Source organism: Trichosurus vulpecula, chromosome 2 (assembly GCF_011100635.1).
Source record: "Trichosurus vulpecula isolate mTriVul1 chromosome 2, mTriVul1.pri, whole genome shotgun sequence".
Lineage (NCBI taxonomy): Eukaryota > Metazoa > Chordata > Mammalia > Diprotodontia > Phalangeridae > Trichosurus > Trichosurus vulpecula.
This window is the reverse complement of record NC_050574.1, coordinates 120,068,731-120,087,408: the sequence shown is the minus strand read 5'-3', so window position 1 is coordinate 120,087,408 and position 18,678 is coordinate 120,068,731. Positions and strand designations below refer to the sequence as shown.

General features: G+C 37.9%; 1 protein-coding gene across 6 annotated transcripts in view; it reads left to right on the top strand.

Annotated features, from left to right (window-relative positions):
* EMSY (EMSY transcriptional repressor, BRCA2 interacting) overlaps positions 1-18,678 on the top strand; it is a 91,447-nt gene that overhangs the window by 26,866 nt on the left and 45,903 nt on the right. For all 6 annotated transcript variants that reach the window (XM_036745188.1, XM_036745187.1, XM_036745186.1 and 3 more), the window contains 3 exons: positions 1,888-2,164; positions 10,092-10,346; positions 12,483-12,632. In XM_036745188.1, coding sequence (XP_036601083.1) covers positions 1,888-2,164; positions 10,092-10,346; positions 12,483-12,632 — 682 coding nt within the window. The remainder of the gene's footprint in view (positions 1-1,887; positions 2,165-10,091; positions 10,347-12,482; positions 12,633-18,678) is intronic.

Here is an 18,678-nt window from a genome sequence, read left to right as displayed (position 1 = left end):
AGAGAAATTTTCAGGTGACAACACCTTTCAAGAATCATAGTAGGGAAAAGTGCTTCATAAATCTTAAAAGGCTGAAGAAATGTAATGTTCCTCTAGAAACAGTATGATATAATGGGGAGATCACTGGACTTGTCTAGCTGGAAGACAAGATTCCCGTCCTAATGAGCTTCTTTCTTAGCTTTGTGACCTTGGGCAGAGGAGAATGTGTGTGTGTGTGTGTGTGTCTGTGTCTGTCTCTGTCTCTGTCTGTGTCTGTGTCCAGGGGCAGGAGAGGGGGCAAGGGGAGGACAGGACAACAGATTCCTTGTAACTGATATGCATAATCAGACAAGACAGATTCCCTCATTGGCTATGGTAAGAAATTATGTCTGTGTCTGCATTCCAAATCCATTATCTGTCAGTAGATGACAGGTAGATAGCAGATGGAGATAGAGAGCAAACTTTATCATCAGTCCCCTGGAAGTGTGGATGGGTGGCCATTGTATTCATCAGAGCTCTACAGCTCTTGCTTTTACAGTGTTGTATAAATTGTGCCCAAAGTTCTGATGGTTTCATTCTTTATCAGTTTATAAAATTCTTCAAAAATTTTCATTTTCATAATGTTGATATTACGATATGAATTATTCTGGTTCTATGATCAAGAGATTTAAGATAAATTATAAAATGTCAAAGTTGTAAGAGATCTTACAGATGTGATATTTAGAGCTTGAGCCCTTTGAGGTCTTAGGTCATTCAGCACTGTTTTTACTAAAGAGGATCTGAAGCTCAGAGAGTTGAAGCAGTTTGTCCAAGGTCAAATGGATAAGAAGTACAGGAGCTAGGTTTGAGTCTTTTAACTCCAACCGTAATGTTTTTTCACAAAATTGTCACAGCTTACCTTCCTGACTTCTCATGGTTAACAGCCTACCTATTAACAGATTTTCATATCTGTGTAGTACACAGGCTCCCAGGAAGTTGGCTTTTGTGAATTATTTGTTAAATTTTATTAGGAAAGACTAGAGAATGGTTCGGATTCTCCTTTTGTTATAATAATTTTATATGAGTACGTGAAAAGTGGTGATTTCTTCAATTGGAAGCTTCTGGTATGGGAATTCCCTTTATTGACCATATTGCAACCCACAGAAGAGTTAGCAAATAGACCCTAAGGAGTTAACTGAGACACAGAGTTATTATGTGACTAGAAATTTTATTCCAAGGCTGCTGGCCTCTGTAATTCTGATTATCAACTATGAAAAATAATTGCTTTGAAGTTTAGGGGAAAGGAAGCTACACTATGTTACCCCCGTTGGACAGGCACATTATTGAAGTGGAAAGAACACCTGATTTGCAGCCAGTAGGATTGGAATTGACTATTGGTTCTGCCAGTATTCTGCCAATAGCATATAACTGATGTGACCTTGGGCAAGTCACTTTTACTCCTCTGGGCTTGTTTCTCATGTAAAATGAATAGTTTGGACTAATTAATCTTTGGGAACACTTCTAAATCCTGACCTTTCATCTTGCATTTCCCCAGATATTTCTCTCTGTTTTATCTGACCAATATGAATTATTGCATGTGTGCACATTCAATAAAATCAGATACAGTGAAATATAGAATTAGGCCATTTTATAGGTTTGACTTTAAAAGCCAAAAGGAATTTGATTCTCTGTGTCTGTCTTTTGACTTTACTTGATTCTCACCCTAAGTAGAGACAAGGCACTTTATAGAAAGGGAACTCAAACATTCTTGCTCATAGGCCCGAGTATCATTGGCCCAGCATTAATTATGTTCACCATAAAATAAAATGTGATGGTTTTGTAACTGACTTTTAAACTCTATTTGCTAATTCATGTTATGATGTAGTTTGAATATATGTATGAAAAAACTAATTTTTTTTTCTTCTTTAGGTGATCATTGTAACCACATCACCAAGCTCAACCTTTGTACCCAACATTCTTTCGAAATCTCATAATTATGCTGCAGTCACTAAACTTGTCCCCACGTCAGTCATTGCCTCCACGACTCAGAAGCAGCCTGTGGTCATAACTGCTTCCCAGTCCTCTTTGGTCAGTAGCAGCAGCAGTGGCAGCAGTAGTTCCACTCCATCCCCCGTTCCTAATACCATTGCCGTAACAGTTGTGGTGTCCTCAACACCATCTGTGGTTATGTCAACAGTAGCACAAGGTGAGAGGAAACTGAATATTCATTCATTCATACTGCTGGAGTGTGATCATATGGGAGAAAGACTTTTTTGGAATTTGGGGTGTGTTTTTTCATAGTGGATGGGAGAATGGACTGGTTAATCTTTGGGAACCTTTCCACTTCTAAATCCTGACTTTTTAGCTTCCATTTTCCTGTTTATTTCTCTGATTTTATCTGATTGAGTGGTTTTAGAGTTTGCCTGGATTGGATTGTTGAAAAAACTTGATATGCAGAAAGGTGAGAGATGCCAAAAAGAAGTATCATTTTAATTTGGTAACAGAAAAAAAAAAATCTTAGCTTTAGCTTAGCTAAGTAAGATAAGTTCAGCTCAGGATTGAATATTACACAGAATTTACAAGAGGATCAACCAAGCACTATTAATGTGGGCTACCTGGAGGGACATGGAAATTGTCTGTTTATCCAAAGCTTTCTACTCGTCGCCCTCTCCATAAAAGACCTCATATCTTTACAGAGGAAATTGAGGTTATCCATTGCTCTGTACTTAAAAACTACATTCCACCCCTCCCCCCATTTTCTCCTTGTTTACTCTAGTCACTAAGAAAAGGGTGGTACTTCTCCCTGCCAAGATCATCTTTGCTCTCTGTGTCCTTGACTCCCTATTGTCTTTTTTATGTGACTTTTATTTTGTTTCAATTAATAAGGATTTTCCCTCCCATCTCCTTTACACCTAACATTGAAAAACAAAAATGAAAACCCTTGTAATCAGTCCAGAAAAAAAACAAGTCCTGTATTGGCTGTGTCCAAAATATATCTCACTCTGCAACCTGAGTCCATCAGCTCTCTGTCAGGAGGTATGAGGCATAATCATTGGTCCTCTGGAATTGTGGTTGTTCATTGCATTGATCACAGTTTTAGGTCTTTCATAGTTATTTGTTTGTATTGTTCATTATAATGTTGTTGTTTCCATATAAATTGTTCTCTTGGTTCTGCTCACTTCATTCTACAGCAGTTCATGTAAGTCTTCCCAGATTTCTCTGAAACCATCCTTTTTATCATTTCTTAAAACACAATAATATTCCATTACATTCATCGACCATTATTTGTTCGGCCTTTTCCCGGTTGATGAGCACCCTGTTTGTTTCTAGTTCTTCACCGCCAAAAGAGTTGCTATAAATATTTTTTGTACATGTGGGTTCTTTTCCCCTTTTGGAAGGGCATAGATCTATTCTTGGTATTTCTGGATTATTCATAGTTTAGTAACTTTTGGAGCCTAGTTCAAATTGCTCTCTAGAATATCTGGACCAATATGTAGCTCTACTAATAGTGTAATTAATGTGCCCATTTTCTCCCTCCAGAATTTATTATCTAACTTTTTTGTCAACTTTGCCAATCTAATGGGTGTGATGTAGAGCCTCAAAGTTGTTTTAATTTGTATTTCTCAAATTATTAGTAATTTGGAGTATTTCATATTGCTATTGATAGGTTCCCTAATGTCTCAAGGATAGAAGATAAAATCCCCAGCTTGGTATTGAAAACCTGTTTGGCTCTAAAATTATCTTGTTGCTTCTTATTTTTGCCTATATTGTGTCCTTTCAGTAGAGTGTAAGAATCTTTGGGACAGATACTGTTGATCTTTTGTCTTTTTTTCCTCAGTGACTTGAACATGGTAGGTGATCAGCATAGGTTTATAGAATTGAATAAGAACACTTATTTGGAAGAGTATTAGGTTTCATGAAACTTCACCTGTGTAAGATACTGTTTGAAATTAGTGGGCAGGGACTTATGAGTCTTTTTATTTTAGTTTGGAGATTTTATTGACCTAGGGTTAGACTTACACAGTTACATGTATTTAGTTTAATAAGTTTCATTCATTCAGCTAACTTTGAGTTGGTGTTTACTGTGTATAAAAGACTGATGGGTGTGGCAGTAGATACACTTTAGGTAAGTTGTTTTTCTTTACCCTAATTCATCTTCTAGTCTAGTATATGGATAAGATGTAGATAAGCACAGAAAATGAGAATATACAAAATATACAATAATATACATAGAAAATATGCATAGATGTTGTTCTCCCTGTCTATCACTCATGTTCTGGTTTCTCTTTCTATACTACATAGACTTTAAACTTAATCTCTTTGCTAACCAGTTCAACAATATATCTATCGTCCTATCCTTGAGTCTTTTTTCTCCTTTCCCCCTATAGAGTCTGTTCCCTGTTCCTATAAAGAACTCACTTATCATCTCTGCTTTTCAGAATCCTTCCTAGCATATCTCAGGTACCATCATCTCTGTGAAGCATTTGCCCAATTCCTCTAGCTAAATGTGTTCACTTTTTTCAGATTTTCTTGAATCTTTTTTTGGAATTTCTCCTCTGCCTTCTTTCTAATCACCTTTATGGTATACTTACCTATGTGTTGGCTTCCTCCCCCCACCCCCCAGTAGAATGGTAACTACTTAAGGGTTGAGAATACCATTTAAATAAATTGTTGTGTCCCTAGCACCTAGCACTTAGTAGGAACTTAATAAATGTTTATTGAACTGCAAAACAAGAGGCATGTGTGGTCTAAGGAACTGTAGGAACATAGACTCATCTAGTCCAGCTCCTCCTCTTACAGATGAAGGGACTATGGTACAGAATGGGTTATATCACTTGCCCAAGGTTACACATGTTTAGTAAGTGCCTGTCAGCATCTGAATGCAGGTCCCCATCTCCAGTATATTACATTTTCCACTGTATGGAGCTCTGATGGGAGACAAAGGAAACTTTGTGGACAAGGCAACATTTGATTTGGGCTTGAAAAGATGGGTAGGAATTCAGCAAGCAGGGAGAGGTTAGATCTATTTCTGCTTGGGCTACTAATTAATTAGGAAAGTACAACTATTTTGAGAATGACTTCATTAACACTCAGTGACTAGCAGAACAGTGTTAGAAAGGAAATTGGTAATAACATAATGCTTCCCTTCATCTGCAATCTCTGTGGCAGGTTCTTTTGAGGGCATCTTTCATTAATTGCCTCTAAATCCTAACAAATACCTCAATTAGTGTCAGAGGTAGCAGACCTTAATTATTCTTTTGAAACCTTTCTGTGCCCTGAACAAATAAAGGGAGAAACAAATAACCTTGCTAATTTGACCTATAATTAATATACTAAAAAAAGGACACTGTTCTATGTAACTTATTTTAAGGAAAGGACACCAGTTAAATATTTTTCCATTGTTTTCTGTTGGGAGCATACTTCAAGTTTAATTTCTCAGAATTGATTGTGAAGGGGAAAAAAAGTAACTGATTCCCCACCTGGCCATCTCTAGTATTATTCTTAATGTGAACTGTCATTTGTTGGGCCATTTTTCCTTTCTGCAGTCTTCATCACAGTTTGTTAAAATATGTCCATCTATTAGAAAGAAAGGAAACACTATCTATATTACTCTTCTTCCAAGAATGATACTATTCTTTTGTCTCTAGCAGGTGGTTTTTCTAAGAGACTTATAGGATACTCTATTTTTCATTTGTATTTTGCCAAGAAAGAGGTATCGCTTCAGATCTCTCTAGGGACTCCTGGGGATTCCCAAATCATCTCTGTCTTCCTCCTTTCATTCTTATTCTAAATGTCTCTGTATCTTAACAATCCTTTCTTTAGAATGACTGGATGTCACTATTTAGTCTTGCTTATTTTGCAGCAACCCAAAACAAAAAGTGCAGGCTTTTGGAGGAGCACTGCAATTTTTATTTTGATATCCTGGTATTTGGTGTGTTTGGTGGCCCCTAACGATATCTAATACTTGGAACATTTTGATACATAAAAGAATGCTTTGGATTATCATATAATGAAAAGATGCTGAGGGAAGTGATCTAATCCTCATTCTAAAAGCACCATATTTTATAAGCCCACTTGAGTATTTCAGGGAACCATAATTCTCCACTGAGGCAGATTGTAAATTCCTCTCCCTTTTTTTTTTTTTACTTTTACAGTAATTATATAGTGTATTGTGGCCAACAGTTTCATCCCATTGTAGCCAAACCTCTGATGATCAACTTCTCCACACTTAGCCACGCTTCTCCTTAAACAAGAGATGCACAGTGCAAAGCTGGGTGTTCATAACTGAAGCCTTTCTGGCTTGGTAGGACCTTCCTGGACTTCAACACTGTTGGCATAACCTTTTAAAGCCCAATGATTGGAGTTTTTTTTTAAAAACCCCAATCATTAGGGATGATTTAGTGTCATCCCTTAACCACAGTGAGCCATCAGAGGAGGAAGTATAGTATCTGGAGAATATGTTTTACAGTTATTTGATTGCTTACTTTTTCTCCAGACTACCCACGTAGTCTTAGATATCTTAACTCTGTTGTTAGATCTAAACCCTGACTCCAGTTCTGTTCTTTGTTAAAAGTATCTATTCTTGAGTTATTTCTAGCCATGATGACCAAAAACCTCTCCTCTATTAAATTTGCTTCTCAGTTAAATTCATATTGCCCTTGTCTTTCACCTTTGTGAATCTATTTTTTCATCATTTTCCTTGAAATTTTTGTTGGTTTCCTGCATATTATATACCTCCACATTTTTATGTTTTACCCTTTCTACCTATCACTAGCATTCTTTATTAACTTGCTAGCCTCATGTCATCCCCTCTTTAATTTCTGCCACTCTGCTTTCACTTATATTTTATCAGTAGCACATAGAGAGAAGCTAGTTGGATTTTGAAACTATATTGTTTGCTAGGCTTTTTCAAACTTTATATTGTTATAATTTCAGTTTTTAACCTACTTTTCCCTCTATGCTGTTTGTTTATTTTAGATTAGCTTGACTCTAGCTGCTTTCTTTACATTTTGAGATATACATTTAACAATCCTCCTTTCTTAATCCTAAGTGATATTTTATATGAATGAAGCTTTTAATAAAATTTTTCATTAAAACTTAAGAGCCATAAAGAAACAGAATAAACATTCAAATTGGGAAGTAAAATGTTACATAAAGTAACATATGGCAAGGTAGCAGTAAATGAATCAACAGACAACAATGTACATTTGTCCTGTTGAATAGTTTCATGAACTTTCTTAGAGTGTCAAGGGTTAAAGAACTAGAACTTTGTAACATTTACTTTATTTGATACAGACTACGAATTGGCATTTTGAACTGAAAGTGTAATATTTCATAATATACATTCACAATGGGATCCAAACACAAACTCTGTAGTGCCTTAAATTTGACGTACCACTTTGATCAACATAAAAATTTGATATTGAGAAAAATGAAAAAAATACACTTGTGCTTTGCTGGCAGTCAATATGAAGAAGATATCACTCTTATTTTTTACATAATTGTAATTTTTATTGTTTGTATTCTTGTTTTTTTTCCCCTCTTGCTGTTAAAAAACTATCCACATCAACCACTAAGGTGGTTAATTGAATATGAGGGAGATTATTGTATAGCAGGTAGAAGGCTGGCTCCAGAGTCACTGTGACCTGGGTTAGATCCTGCTTTTGACTTATTCTGGGTGCATGACCCTGAGCAAGCCATTTAATCTCTTTGGGCTCTTGGGAGACTCTCCAACGTTGTGAGTTGCAGAACAGTTTCAGTCTCAGGTTGGTAGAGACTTTCCTCCTCAAGAAGTTCCTAAGCCATTGAGATGACAGGCACAGACTTTCCTTCTCTCCTCCCCCCCAGCATAAGCTCTTAATATGACAAAGGCATTGAGAAAAGCTGATGCCTTCTTGGGTTATAAACAGAGAGGATACAAAGGCTATTGATTTCATGGTACATTGTTATGGTTAGACCTCATGGTGTTCTCTTTGAGGATCACATTTTAAGAAAGACATTGACACGTACCCAGAAATACATTCAGGGAAGACTGTGAGGGGAACAAGAAACCATTTACAGGGAGAACCAGTTGAAGGTTTGAGACTGTTGAGCCTGGCAGCTAGGTGGTGCAGTGGATAGAATGCTGAACTTGAAGACTCATCTTTCTGAGTTCAAATCCACCCTTAGACACTTACTAGCTATGTGACTCTGAGCAAGTCACTTAACCCTGTTTGCCTCAGTTTCCTCATCTATAAAATGAACTAGAGAATGAAATGGCAGACCACTCCAGTATCTCTGACAAGAAAACCCCAAATGCAGTCACAGAGGATCAGACACAACTGAAATGACTAAATAACAAAAAACCTGGAGGGGAAAAATCTCTCAGCTCATGTGCGTGTGTGGTAGAGGAAGATGATAACAATCAACAAGCATTTATTTATTAGGCACCTACAGTATGCCAGGCTTTGTATAGGCACTGGGGAAATAAGTATATCTAGTCTATTGGGGAAGACATTACACATGCAAAACACATGCATATAAAATGTGAATTCATAGTAGGTTGGGAGGGCACCAACATTGGGCAAACTGGGGAAGGCTTCATGCAGAAGCTTGTGCTGGGTCCTAAAGTGAGGGATTTTATGAGGCACATACAAGAAAGGAGGGCATTCTGTGTAGGGGAGATGGCCGGTATAAAAGCACAGACATTATCTTCAGATTATCAACATGTTTTTGAAGGGCTGCCTCAGGGGAGCAGGGAACGGACAGGGTAACTGATTTCATCTCAGTATATGCAAGAACTTTCTTACACTGAGAGATGTCCAGTTACGGAATAGTCTTGTCTCTTGAGGTAGTGAGTTCCCCCTTCAAACACTTTTTCTTTGGAGATGTGCAAGCAGAGGCTGATGATTCTCTCAGATCTACCTATCCCGCCCTAAGCTCTCTGCTGACCTTCAGTCTTGCATCTCCATCTGTCTTTCAGATGTCTTGTCCAGTGGATACCTTAAACCCAAGGTTCCAAATTTGAATTCACTATCTTTCTCCCTTCTACCTTCCCTATTACTGTTGAGGGCAACACCATTCAGTCCCTCAGGATCAAAACCTAGATGTCATCCTTGACTTTTCACTATCTCTCACCCCCCCCACTGCCCATATCTAATCTGTTTCCAAAACCTATCAATTTTAGTTTTGTAATATCTCTAGCATAAATCACCTTTCTGTCTGACACTGCCACCCCACCTGATGCAGGCCCTCATCATCTCATTCTGAGACTATTGGAAGAGCCTGCTGGTGGGTCTGTCAGCCTCAGGTTTCTCCTCACTGCAGTCCATCCTCCACTCAGCTCCTCAAGTGATTTTGCTAAAGCTTAGGTCCAACCGTGTCATCTTCCTACTCAAATTCCAGTGTCTTCCTGTCATCTCCAGGATTTAATACAGAATCTTTTTTTTTTTTTTTTGATGTTCAAAGCCATTTATAACCTAGCTTCCCTGACATCTTTCCATTCTTCTTACCCCTCCCTGCTGGGTACTTTTTGATCTAGTAACACTCCTCCTTGCTGTTCCATGAACAAGACATTTCATCTCTTCATTTCCAGACTCAGGCATTCTGTCTGATATTTGCTGTGCCTAGAGTGTTTTCCCTCCTGGCTTCCTTTAAGTCTCAACTAAAATCCCATTTTCTGCAGGAAGCCTTCCTCAGCCTCTCTTAATTCTAGTTCTTTTTCTTTTTAAATAACTTCCTATTTATCCTTTATGTTGCTTATTTGCACATATTTGTATATTGTCTCCCATACTAAACTATAAAGTCCTTGAGGATGGGGACTATCTTTTGCCTCTTTTTGTATCTCCAGTTTTTAGCACAGTGCCTGGCACATGGTAAGTGATTAATAAATGTTTAGTGATTTGCTAAGGCACCAGAATACCACTTTAGGGGGATGTAAAGGAACTCATGCTGGATGAAATGGATCTGAGAAGTTATATAACCTAACTTCTAATAACAAAAAAAAAGGTGACTGAAACATCTATCTGATATTTTGCTTGTTTCTTTTTTACTGAAATCCACAGCAAATGATCATCCTGTTACCATACCCAATGATAATTGTCACCTTTTTTATTCTGAAATCCTTTTTTTCCTCCCTCTTGCTCTTTTTATAGGTGTATCCACATCAGCAATTAAGGTGGCATCAACCAGACTTCCTTCCCCTAAAAGCTTGGTGGCCACCCCCACCCAAATTCTAGCACAATTCCCTAAACAGCATCAACAGTCCCCAAAACAGCAACTACATCAAGTGCAGCAACAGGCTCAGCAGCAGTTGGCCCAGCCCGCAGCAGTGTCTCATCAGCAACAGCCCCAGCAGTCTCAGTTACCACCCGGCATCAAGCCCACCATCCAGATCAAGCAGGAGTCAGGTAACTGGAGGATAGTTCTGAGATCATAACGCAGACCCAAGGCACAGACCAGAATTTACCTTTTACAATTTGTCTCTATCGTTTTGGAAACCAGAGGTAGCTTCCAAATTCTAATGAGGACAGTTGTTAATTCTTACTGCCAAGGAATGTAGTAGTGAGTGCATGTTTTGCTGCTAAGGAATATTCTAGAGAGCTTATGGGTTGGCAGGGCATAGCAGTGCTTCACAGATTCCATGGGGGAAAAGGCAGTGGTTTTATAATGATCTACAAATATCCTTTGGAGTGTTAGTTTCATCCTACCGTCCTGTGGCTTAAATGTTTGAAATGAAATTGCTTTTCATGCTTCCTTGAATGGAATGGTTAGAGGCAATATCAGGGCTTTTAACTTTATATCTTTGAATGTGTTAAAGCACATTTGAAATGATTTTCCTTTGATTGGTGAGAAGAGATCTTAACCTCCATATGATTGGTTAATGAATAATACTTCCTATTTCTGTAGTATCATAGTTGTTAAGATTTGGTTTGGGAATGTTTTTGCTGAACCATCTTTGCAACTCATCCATGAGATAGTATGAAAAGATGATTGTTTTCCACCACCTCATTTTTTTTAGTTTTTCTATCAAGTGAAGAAGACTGAATCTGGAATTCTTTAGATGCTGTGAAAAAATTTAACATTACTTGTTTACAGTGAGGTGAAATGATTTAATACTATTAAATAAGTGGAAGTTCCTTCCTATTTAGTCAACCTAAGTCATTTCCCCTAAATAATAATGCACTTCTTAGCTTTCCACAGTAATATATTCTTTTTATGATCTTGATATCTGTGAAACAGATCCTAACAATGATTTCATTTTCATTTACTTTTAGTAATTTTTAATTTTATAACTAATATACATTATTATAAATAAGATTTCCCTCAGTCAGTTTTTCATTTGACTTCACTGAAGCCCTCTTTTATACCTTGTATTTCTCATAGAGGTGGCTCTAAGTTTTTAAAGGTATAATGCTGGATCTGACAAAGTTCCACCAGACTAGAAAGAAAGGCTTAAGGTATGGGGTCAGTCATGGTTTGTGTATCTGCTGACTGGAGACCAGACTAGCTCAGTTCAGGGAAGCTCATCACTGGGTTGGCTATAAAGGAAGGAATTTTTCAGTTCATGCCAGTTCTCAAAGACCTTCTACTAAGACATTGAGGAGTTGCAATGTGCCTCAAGATTTGATATTTTTCAGGCATTGAAACATATAAACATTCAGTAAGTATATATACTAAGACATTTCAAAGGCCCTCTGATTTCCCTGGTGTGCCACACCCTGCAAAAATGCAGTTCATCCTCTAAGGCCATTCTCCTTATGCTTCTTAGTCATTAGACAGGCAAATCTTCACACTTCAGGCATGCCTCACCATCATTGGCTTCCGCTTGAAGCCTTTCCACCTCAGCAGAGTTTGTGCTTTGTGGCCTAGACCTGGAGAAGATAAGGCCACCTCTATAACATAAGAAGGCATCAAGGTCAGACTGTAGGAGAAGAATCTAGTGCTGGAGTTGACAGGCTAATACCTATAAAATGGAATATTTAAAATGATTTTCAGAAGCTGTTTATTTCAGTGATAAGGAGACTGATGATAGTGTTTCAAAAAAAGAAAGTGTTGGAAATCAGTAAAAGCCCCCTTCTCTTTAACTTTGTTCTTGACTGCTCATCACGGTTTTCCTATCCCAGACCTTTTGCGAGGGACATGTCACGTAAAATAATTATCTGCACGTTATCCTCTGGAAAAGCCATTTCTAATGGTTAACTTGATCTTTCATTTGATCTCAGTAAGAAGACTTAAGTAACTTAGGGCAGGAATGAAGGGAAAAATTGTTTCTCTTTTGCTTAAATGCTTAGCAACTTGTTTCTGGATGTGGGATCTGAAGAAGGGAAGAATTATGTAAATTTAGAGGAGGTGGTAAGGGGCTGACATAATATGTTTAGTTAAAAGTTAAAACAGGTATGTGAAACTACTGCCCTCTTAGGTCCATGTGAAGGAAATGTTTCAGAATTTTTTTAAAAATATGTGATATATATATATATACATATATATATATATACACACACACACACACACATATGTATGTATGTATATTTCTTCTTTCACAGGCGTTAAAATCATCACTCAGCAGGTTCAACCAAGTAAAATCCTGCCTAAACCAGTCACAGCAACACTGCCCACCAGTAGTAATTCACCCATTATGGTGGTGAGCAGCAATGGGGCAATTATGACAACTAAACTGGTTACCACTCCTACTGGTAAGTCTTGAGCCTGTCTTCAAAGATCACTTATGCACATTATTTATCTCGTTAGGAAATTAAACATACAGAGTTTATATAAGCTCTGCTACTAGTGAGAGGTGGTTTAATGTAATAAGAGGAGCATTAAACCAAGATTAGGAAACATCAGTCTCAGCTTTGCCTTTGCCATTTTCCATCTTTGTGACTTTGAACAAATCACTTTTGTGATTTGGAAGCTTTAGCTTCCTTCTTTGTCAGATGATGGAGTTGGACTAGGTTGTCTCTAGGCTCTAACTTTCTCTGATTCTGACTAATTAAATGTTGGAATAGAAACATTGACTGTGTGATTCTCTTAGTAGAAGCAATGTGAAATCATAGTTGTCTCATCTCTAGTATTCAACAGTCTCTCATCTAACACCCCTACCCACCTTCTCTCAATGGATACAAGTGACAGTTTTAAGAAAGAGCAACATAAGATATGTTTGAACCTCTTTCTGGGTCATATAATTCATGAGTCATCCTAAGTCATTGTTTATTTCAAATGGTGAAATATAATTAAGAGTGAGATACATTAAAAAACCAATTCTCTCTAAGTCCTCCTGTATGCTTTAATGTTTCACTTCCATTTTAGAGCTTGATTTGTCAAATCGTTCAGTGATGTTTAATCTTGATGCCTACATTTAAAACTTCATTTAAATTTGATTGGAACTAATTTAACTTTGTGCTAAAATCTTTCATTGAGTCCATTTAACCAACTTTTTTTTAAAAAGTAAAAATTATGGTTAGTACCCTTGTTTATACATACTTAACCTTAGAACTATTAGTTTTTACGTGTTGGGTTGGCAAGAATCTGTATTAAGCAGACCTCATTGACTCTGAATCCTTGTTCCATAGATTTTTAAAAACATCAGAGGTATTAAAATATCAAAGAAAACCTTAAGATACATATGAACAAAAATGGCCTGTCAAGTCAGTTAAGGAATTATGTTGAGGGAATATCTTTTGTTTTCCTGGCACTTCTTGCTGGGAAGCCTCCAGCCAGCTAGACCCAGTTAATTGCCCTTTTTTGTACATAGCCTATGAAACCGTTCTCTGCCCCTGTGCCCTAATCTTATTCATCCTGCTTTGAAAGCTCAAAAGAATCATTCCTCTTTTCTCAACATCTCTGTCAAATTCAGCATATCCATCAAGACCCATTTGTAACACTGTCTACTTCACAAATGCAGCCCGACCTCCTGACCTTCAGGAATGTCTTACCTCTTCCCATGAATGCACTTGCACATTTTGCTGTTGGTTGAGTTATTTGCACATGTTTCATCTCCCCTGTTTGACTGTAACCTCCGTAGGGGGGAGGGGAGGAGGACACTGTTATCTTTAGGTGTTCAATAAGCTGCTTTTAAAAAATATATTTTTAACGATTTTCTTTTGAGTTCCAAATTCTCTCCATCCCTCCAGCCCCTCCCCAACTCATCGAGAAGACAGGCAGCATGATACTAGTTTTACATGTGAAATTATGCAAAACACATTTTCATTCAATAAACTTTTGATGTTATAAAATAGTTATTAAAAGTATGGACTCTATTTAGAGCATAATAGAGGATAAACATTAAATGTTTATAACAACTTTCGGTAAATAGTCCCGCACAATTTGTTCAATGGTGACATTAGATTTGCCCTTCTAAGTACTCTGTGATCCAATGACACTGGCCTCTTGCTCTTCCTCACACATGACACTTCCTCTCCCAATTCCTAGCATTTTCTCTGGAAGTCCCCCATGCCTGGAATGCTCTCCCTCCTCATCTCCTCCTGGCCTTCCTGGTTTCCTTCAAGTCTCAGCTAAAGTCCCATTTTCTGCAAGAACTTTTCACAGACCTCCTTAATTTTAGTACCTCTTCTCTTAGATTATTTCCAGTTTGTCCCGTCTATATCTTCTTTATACATAGATGTTTGCGTTTTGTTTCTCCCAGTAGACTGTGACCTCCATGAGGGCAAGAACTTTTTTTTTTTGGCCTTTCTTTGTATCCCCAGTGATTAGCATAGTGCCTGGCACACAATTGACCCTTAATAAATAATGCTTGTTGTTGTTAATAAACGTTTGTTGAATGTCTGAAAATATAAAAAAAGAATCAGCTATTAACCAAGTAGTTTAAAATTTATAACATTTGAAGTACTTTTGTAGGAATGATTATTAAATGTGAGTTTGTCTTGGTACGCAGTTAGTGGAAGAAGGGAACAAAGTAATTGTAATATATTTTTACTTAATAATTTCATTTGCTTATAAATGTAAATTTAGGTGTTTAAAAATACAAATATTTATATTCAAATAAAGTTGATTTGAATTGAGGTAGGTATGATTCCTGTGTGTACTGCAAAACTACAAATTAGTAATTTGACATACTACAACCTTATTTGGGAGGGAATACATCTAGTTAATCATTAAATCAAGAAATATTAAGTGCCAACTACATACAATGTATTATTTGACCTTGGAGGTAAAAAGATGACAGACTACATTGTCTATACCCTCAGAGCCTAAAATCTTTATTTTTTATCTCAGATGCAAAACATACCAAATAATTGGGTATTTCTAATATAGACAGTAGAACAGAAAGAGATTTATATGTGAGACTTTGGAACTCTGTCATATGAAGCTTGATTTTCTTTTAAGTATGTAAGTTCAACCTGTAGCTTTCAGAGCTCTTCTGCTTGTCTGTGCTTCCTTTTTTTTGTTTGTGTATTTTTGTTATTTATTTATTTAATACTTTTAGTTTTCAGCATTAATTTTCACAAGAGTTTGAATTACAAATTTTCTCCCCATTTCTACCCTCTCCCCACTCCAAGATGGCATATATTCTGATTGCCCTGTTCCCCAGTCAGCCCTCCCTTCTGTCACCCCACTCCCCCCCATCCCCTTTTCCCTTACTTTCTTGTAGGGCAAGATAGATTTTTATGCCCCATTGCCTGTATATCTTACTTCCTAGTTGCATGCAAAAACTTTGTTTTGAACATCTGCTTTTAAAACTTTGAGTTCCAAATTCTCTCTCCTTTTCCCTCCCCACCCACCCTTCCTAAGAAGGCAAGCGATTCAACATAGGCCATATCATTATGCAAAACCCTTCCACAATACTCATGTTGTGAAAGACTAACTATATTTTGCTCCTTCCTATCCTATCCCCCTTTATTCAGTTTTCTCCCTTGACCCTGTCCCTTTTCAAAAGTGTTTGCTTTTGATTACCTCCTCCCCCATCTGCCCTCCCTTTTATCATCCCCCCTTTTTTATCCCCTTCCTCCTCCTTTCCTGTGGGGGAAGATGCCCAATTGAGTGTGTATGTTATTTCCTCCTCAACTCAAATCCGATGAGAGCAAGACTCACTCATTCCACCTCACCTGCCCCCTCTTCCCTCCCAACAGAACTGCTTTTTCTTGCCACTTTTATGCAAGATAATTTACCCCATTCTATCTCTCCCTTTCTCCCTCTCTCAATATATTCCTCTTTCATCCCTTAATTTGATTTTATTTTTTTTAGATATCATCCCTTCATATTTAACTCACCCTGTGCCCTCTATGTATGTATGTATGTATATATATATATATATATATACACACACATATGTATACACATACACACATATATACATACACACACACACACATATGCACATATGTATATTCCCTTCGGCTACCCTAATACTGAGGTCTCATGAATTATACATATCATCTTTCCATGTAGGAATGTAAACAAAACAGTTCAACTTTAGTAAGTCCCTTATGATATCTCTTTCTTGATTACCTTTTCATGCTTCTCTTGATTCTTGTGTTTGAAGGTCAGATTTTCTATTCAGCTCTGGTCTTTTCACTGAGAAAGCTTGAAAGTCCTCTATTTTATTGAAAGTCCATATTTTGCCTTGGAGCAGGATACTCAGTTTTGCTGGGTAGTTGATTCTTGGTTTTAATCCTAGCTCCATTGACCTCCGGAATATCATATTCCAAGCCCTTCATTCCCTTAATGTAGAAGCTGCTAGATCTTGTGTTATCCTGATTATGTTTCCACAATACTCAAATTGTTTCTTTCTGGCTGCTTGTAGTATTTTCCCCTTGATCTGGGAGTTCTGGAATTTGGCAACAATAGTCCTAGGAGTTTTGTTTTTGAGATCTTTTTCAGGAGGTGATTTGTGGATTCTTTCAATTTCTGTTTTACCCTCTGGCTCTAGAATACCAGGGCAGTTCTCCTTGATAATTTCTTGAAAGATGATCTCTAGACTCTTTTTTTGATCATGACTTTCATGTAGTCCAATAACTTTTAAATTATTTCTCCTGGATCTGTTTTCCAGGTCAGTGGTTTTTCCAATGAGATATTTCACATTGTCTTCCACTTTTTCATTCCTTTGGGTCTGTTTTATAATATCTTGATTTCTCATGAAGTCACTAGCTTCCACTTGCTCCAATCTAATTTTTAAAGTAGTATTTTCTTCAGTGGTCTTTTGGACCTCTTTTTCCATTTGGTTAATTCTGCCTTTCAAGGCATTCTTCTCCTCATTGGCTTTTTGGAGCTCTTTTGCCATTTGAGTTAATCTATTTTTTAAGGTGTTGTTTTCTTCAGTATTTTTTTCAGTAATTTTTTGGGTCTCCTTTAGCAAGTCATTGACTTGTCTTTCATGGTTTTCTTGAATCACTCTCATTTCTCTTCCCAGTTTTTCCTCTACTTCTCTAACTTGCTTTTCCAACTCCTTTTTGAGCTCTTCCATGGCCTGAGACCAGTTCAAGTTTTTCTTGGAGGCTTTTGATGTAGGCTCTTTGACTTTGTTGACTTCTTCTGGCTGTATGTTTTGGTCTTCTTTGTCACCAAAAAAAGATTCCAAAGTCTGAGTCTGAATCTGAGTCCATTTTTGCTGCCTGGCCAGCCAACTACTTGACCCTTGAGTTTTTCATCAGGGTATGACTGCTTGTAGAGTAGAGAGTACTTTGTCCCAAGCTTGAGGGTATGCACTGTTGTTTTCAGAGCTATTTCTACACAGCAAGCTCTGCCACACCAGCGCTTCACCCCCAAGAACCGCCAACCCGGACCAGACTCAGATCTCAAGCAGGCTCTGCACTCCTGCTCTGATTTGCTCCTTAGTTCCTCCCACCAGGTGGGCCTGGGGCTGGAAGCAATTGCAGCTGTAGTTCTGTCCTCAGAGCTGCACCACCTCGGCTGCCCCCGGGGTGGTATCCAAACTGCAAACTCCTTTCACTCTGTCACAGCAGCTTTTCCCACTAACCTTCTCTGTTGTTTTTGGTGTTTGTGGGTTGAGAAATCTGGTAACTGCCACAGCTCACTGATTCAGGGCGCTGGGGCCTGTTCCGCCCAGCTCCCTGTCTGGTTGGTCCGGGCGCAGCCCATGCTGGGCTCTGCTCCCCTCCACTCCCAGCTCTGTGGGATAGACATTACCCAGCGACCATCTAGGCTGTCCTGGGCTGGAGCCCTGCTTCCCTCTGCTATTCTGTGGGTTCTGAACCTCTAGCATTTGTTCAGAGTCATTCTTTATAGGTTTTTGGAGGGACCTGGGGGGAGCTCATGCAAGTCCCTGCTTTCCAGCTGCCATGTTGGCCTCGTCTGTGCTTCTTTCTGGCATTGCATCTTTTCTTTCCATTTTAAAAAGATGTCTCCATGAACCTCTTTTCTCTTCTTCTTTTTTTTTTTTTTTTTTTGGCTGTCCTGTCACTATCTTCCCCTGCTCTGTTACACCTACTCCATTGGAGAAAAAATAAAAGAAAAGCCTTTGTAATAAATACATATATTCAAGCAAAATTAATTCTCTCATTGGCCATGTTGAAAAATGTACGTCTTCTTCTGCACCTCGAATCTTTTTCTTCTCTGTGAAGAGGTGGATAGCAAGCTTCATTATCATTGATGTGAAATCTTAGCTGGATAGAACTTAAAATCTAATGGGGTGGGGTGGGGGAATAGGGTATGTGTAATTGAAGGTAGAAAGTAATAGTGAAAAAGGAAAGATGCAGACAAAAAGCTCTAAGAAAATTTTTGGAAGAAGAAATTAAGGGAAGGCTTCATGGAGGAGGTGGCTTT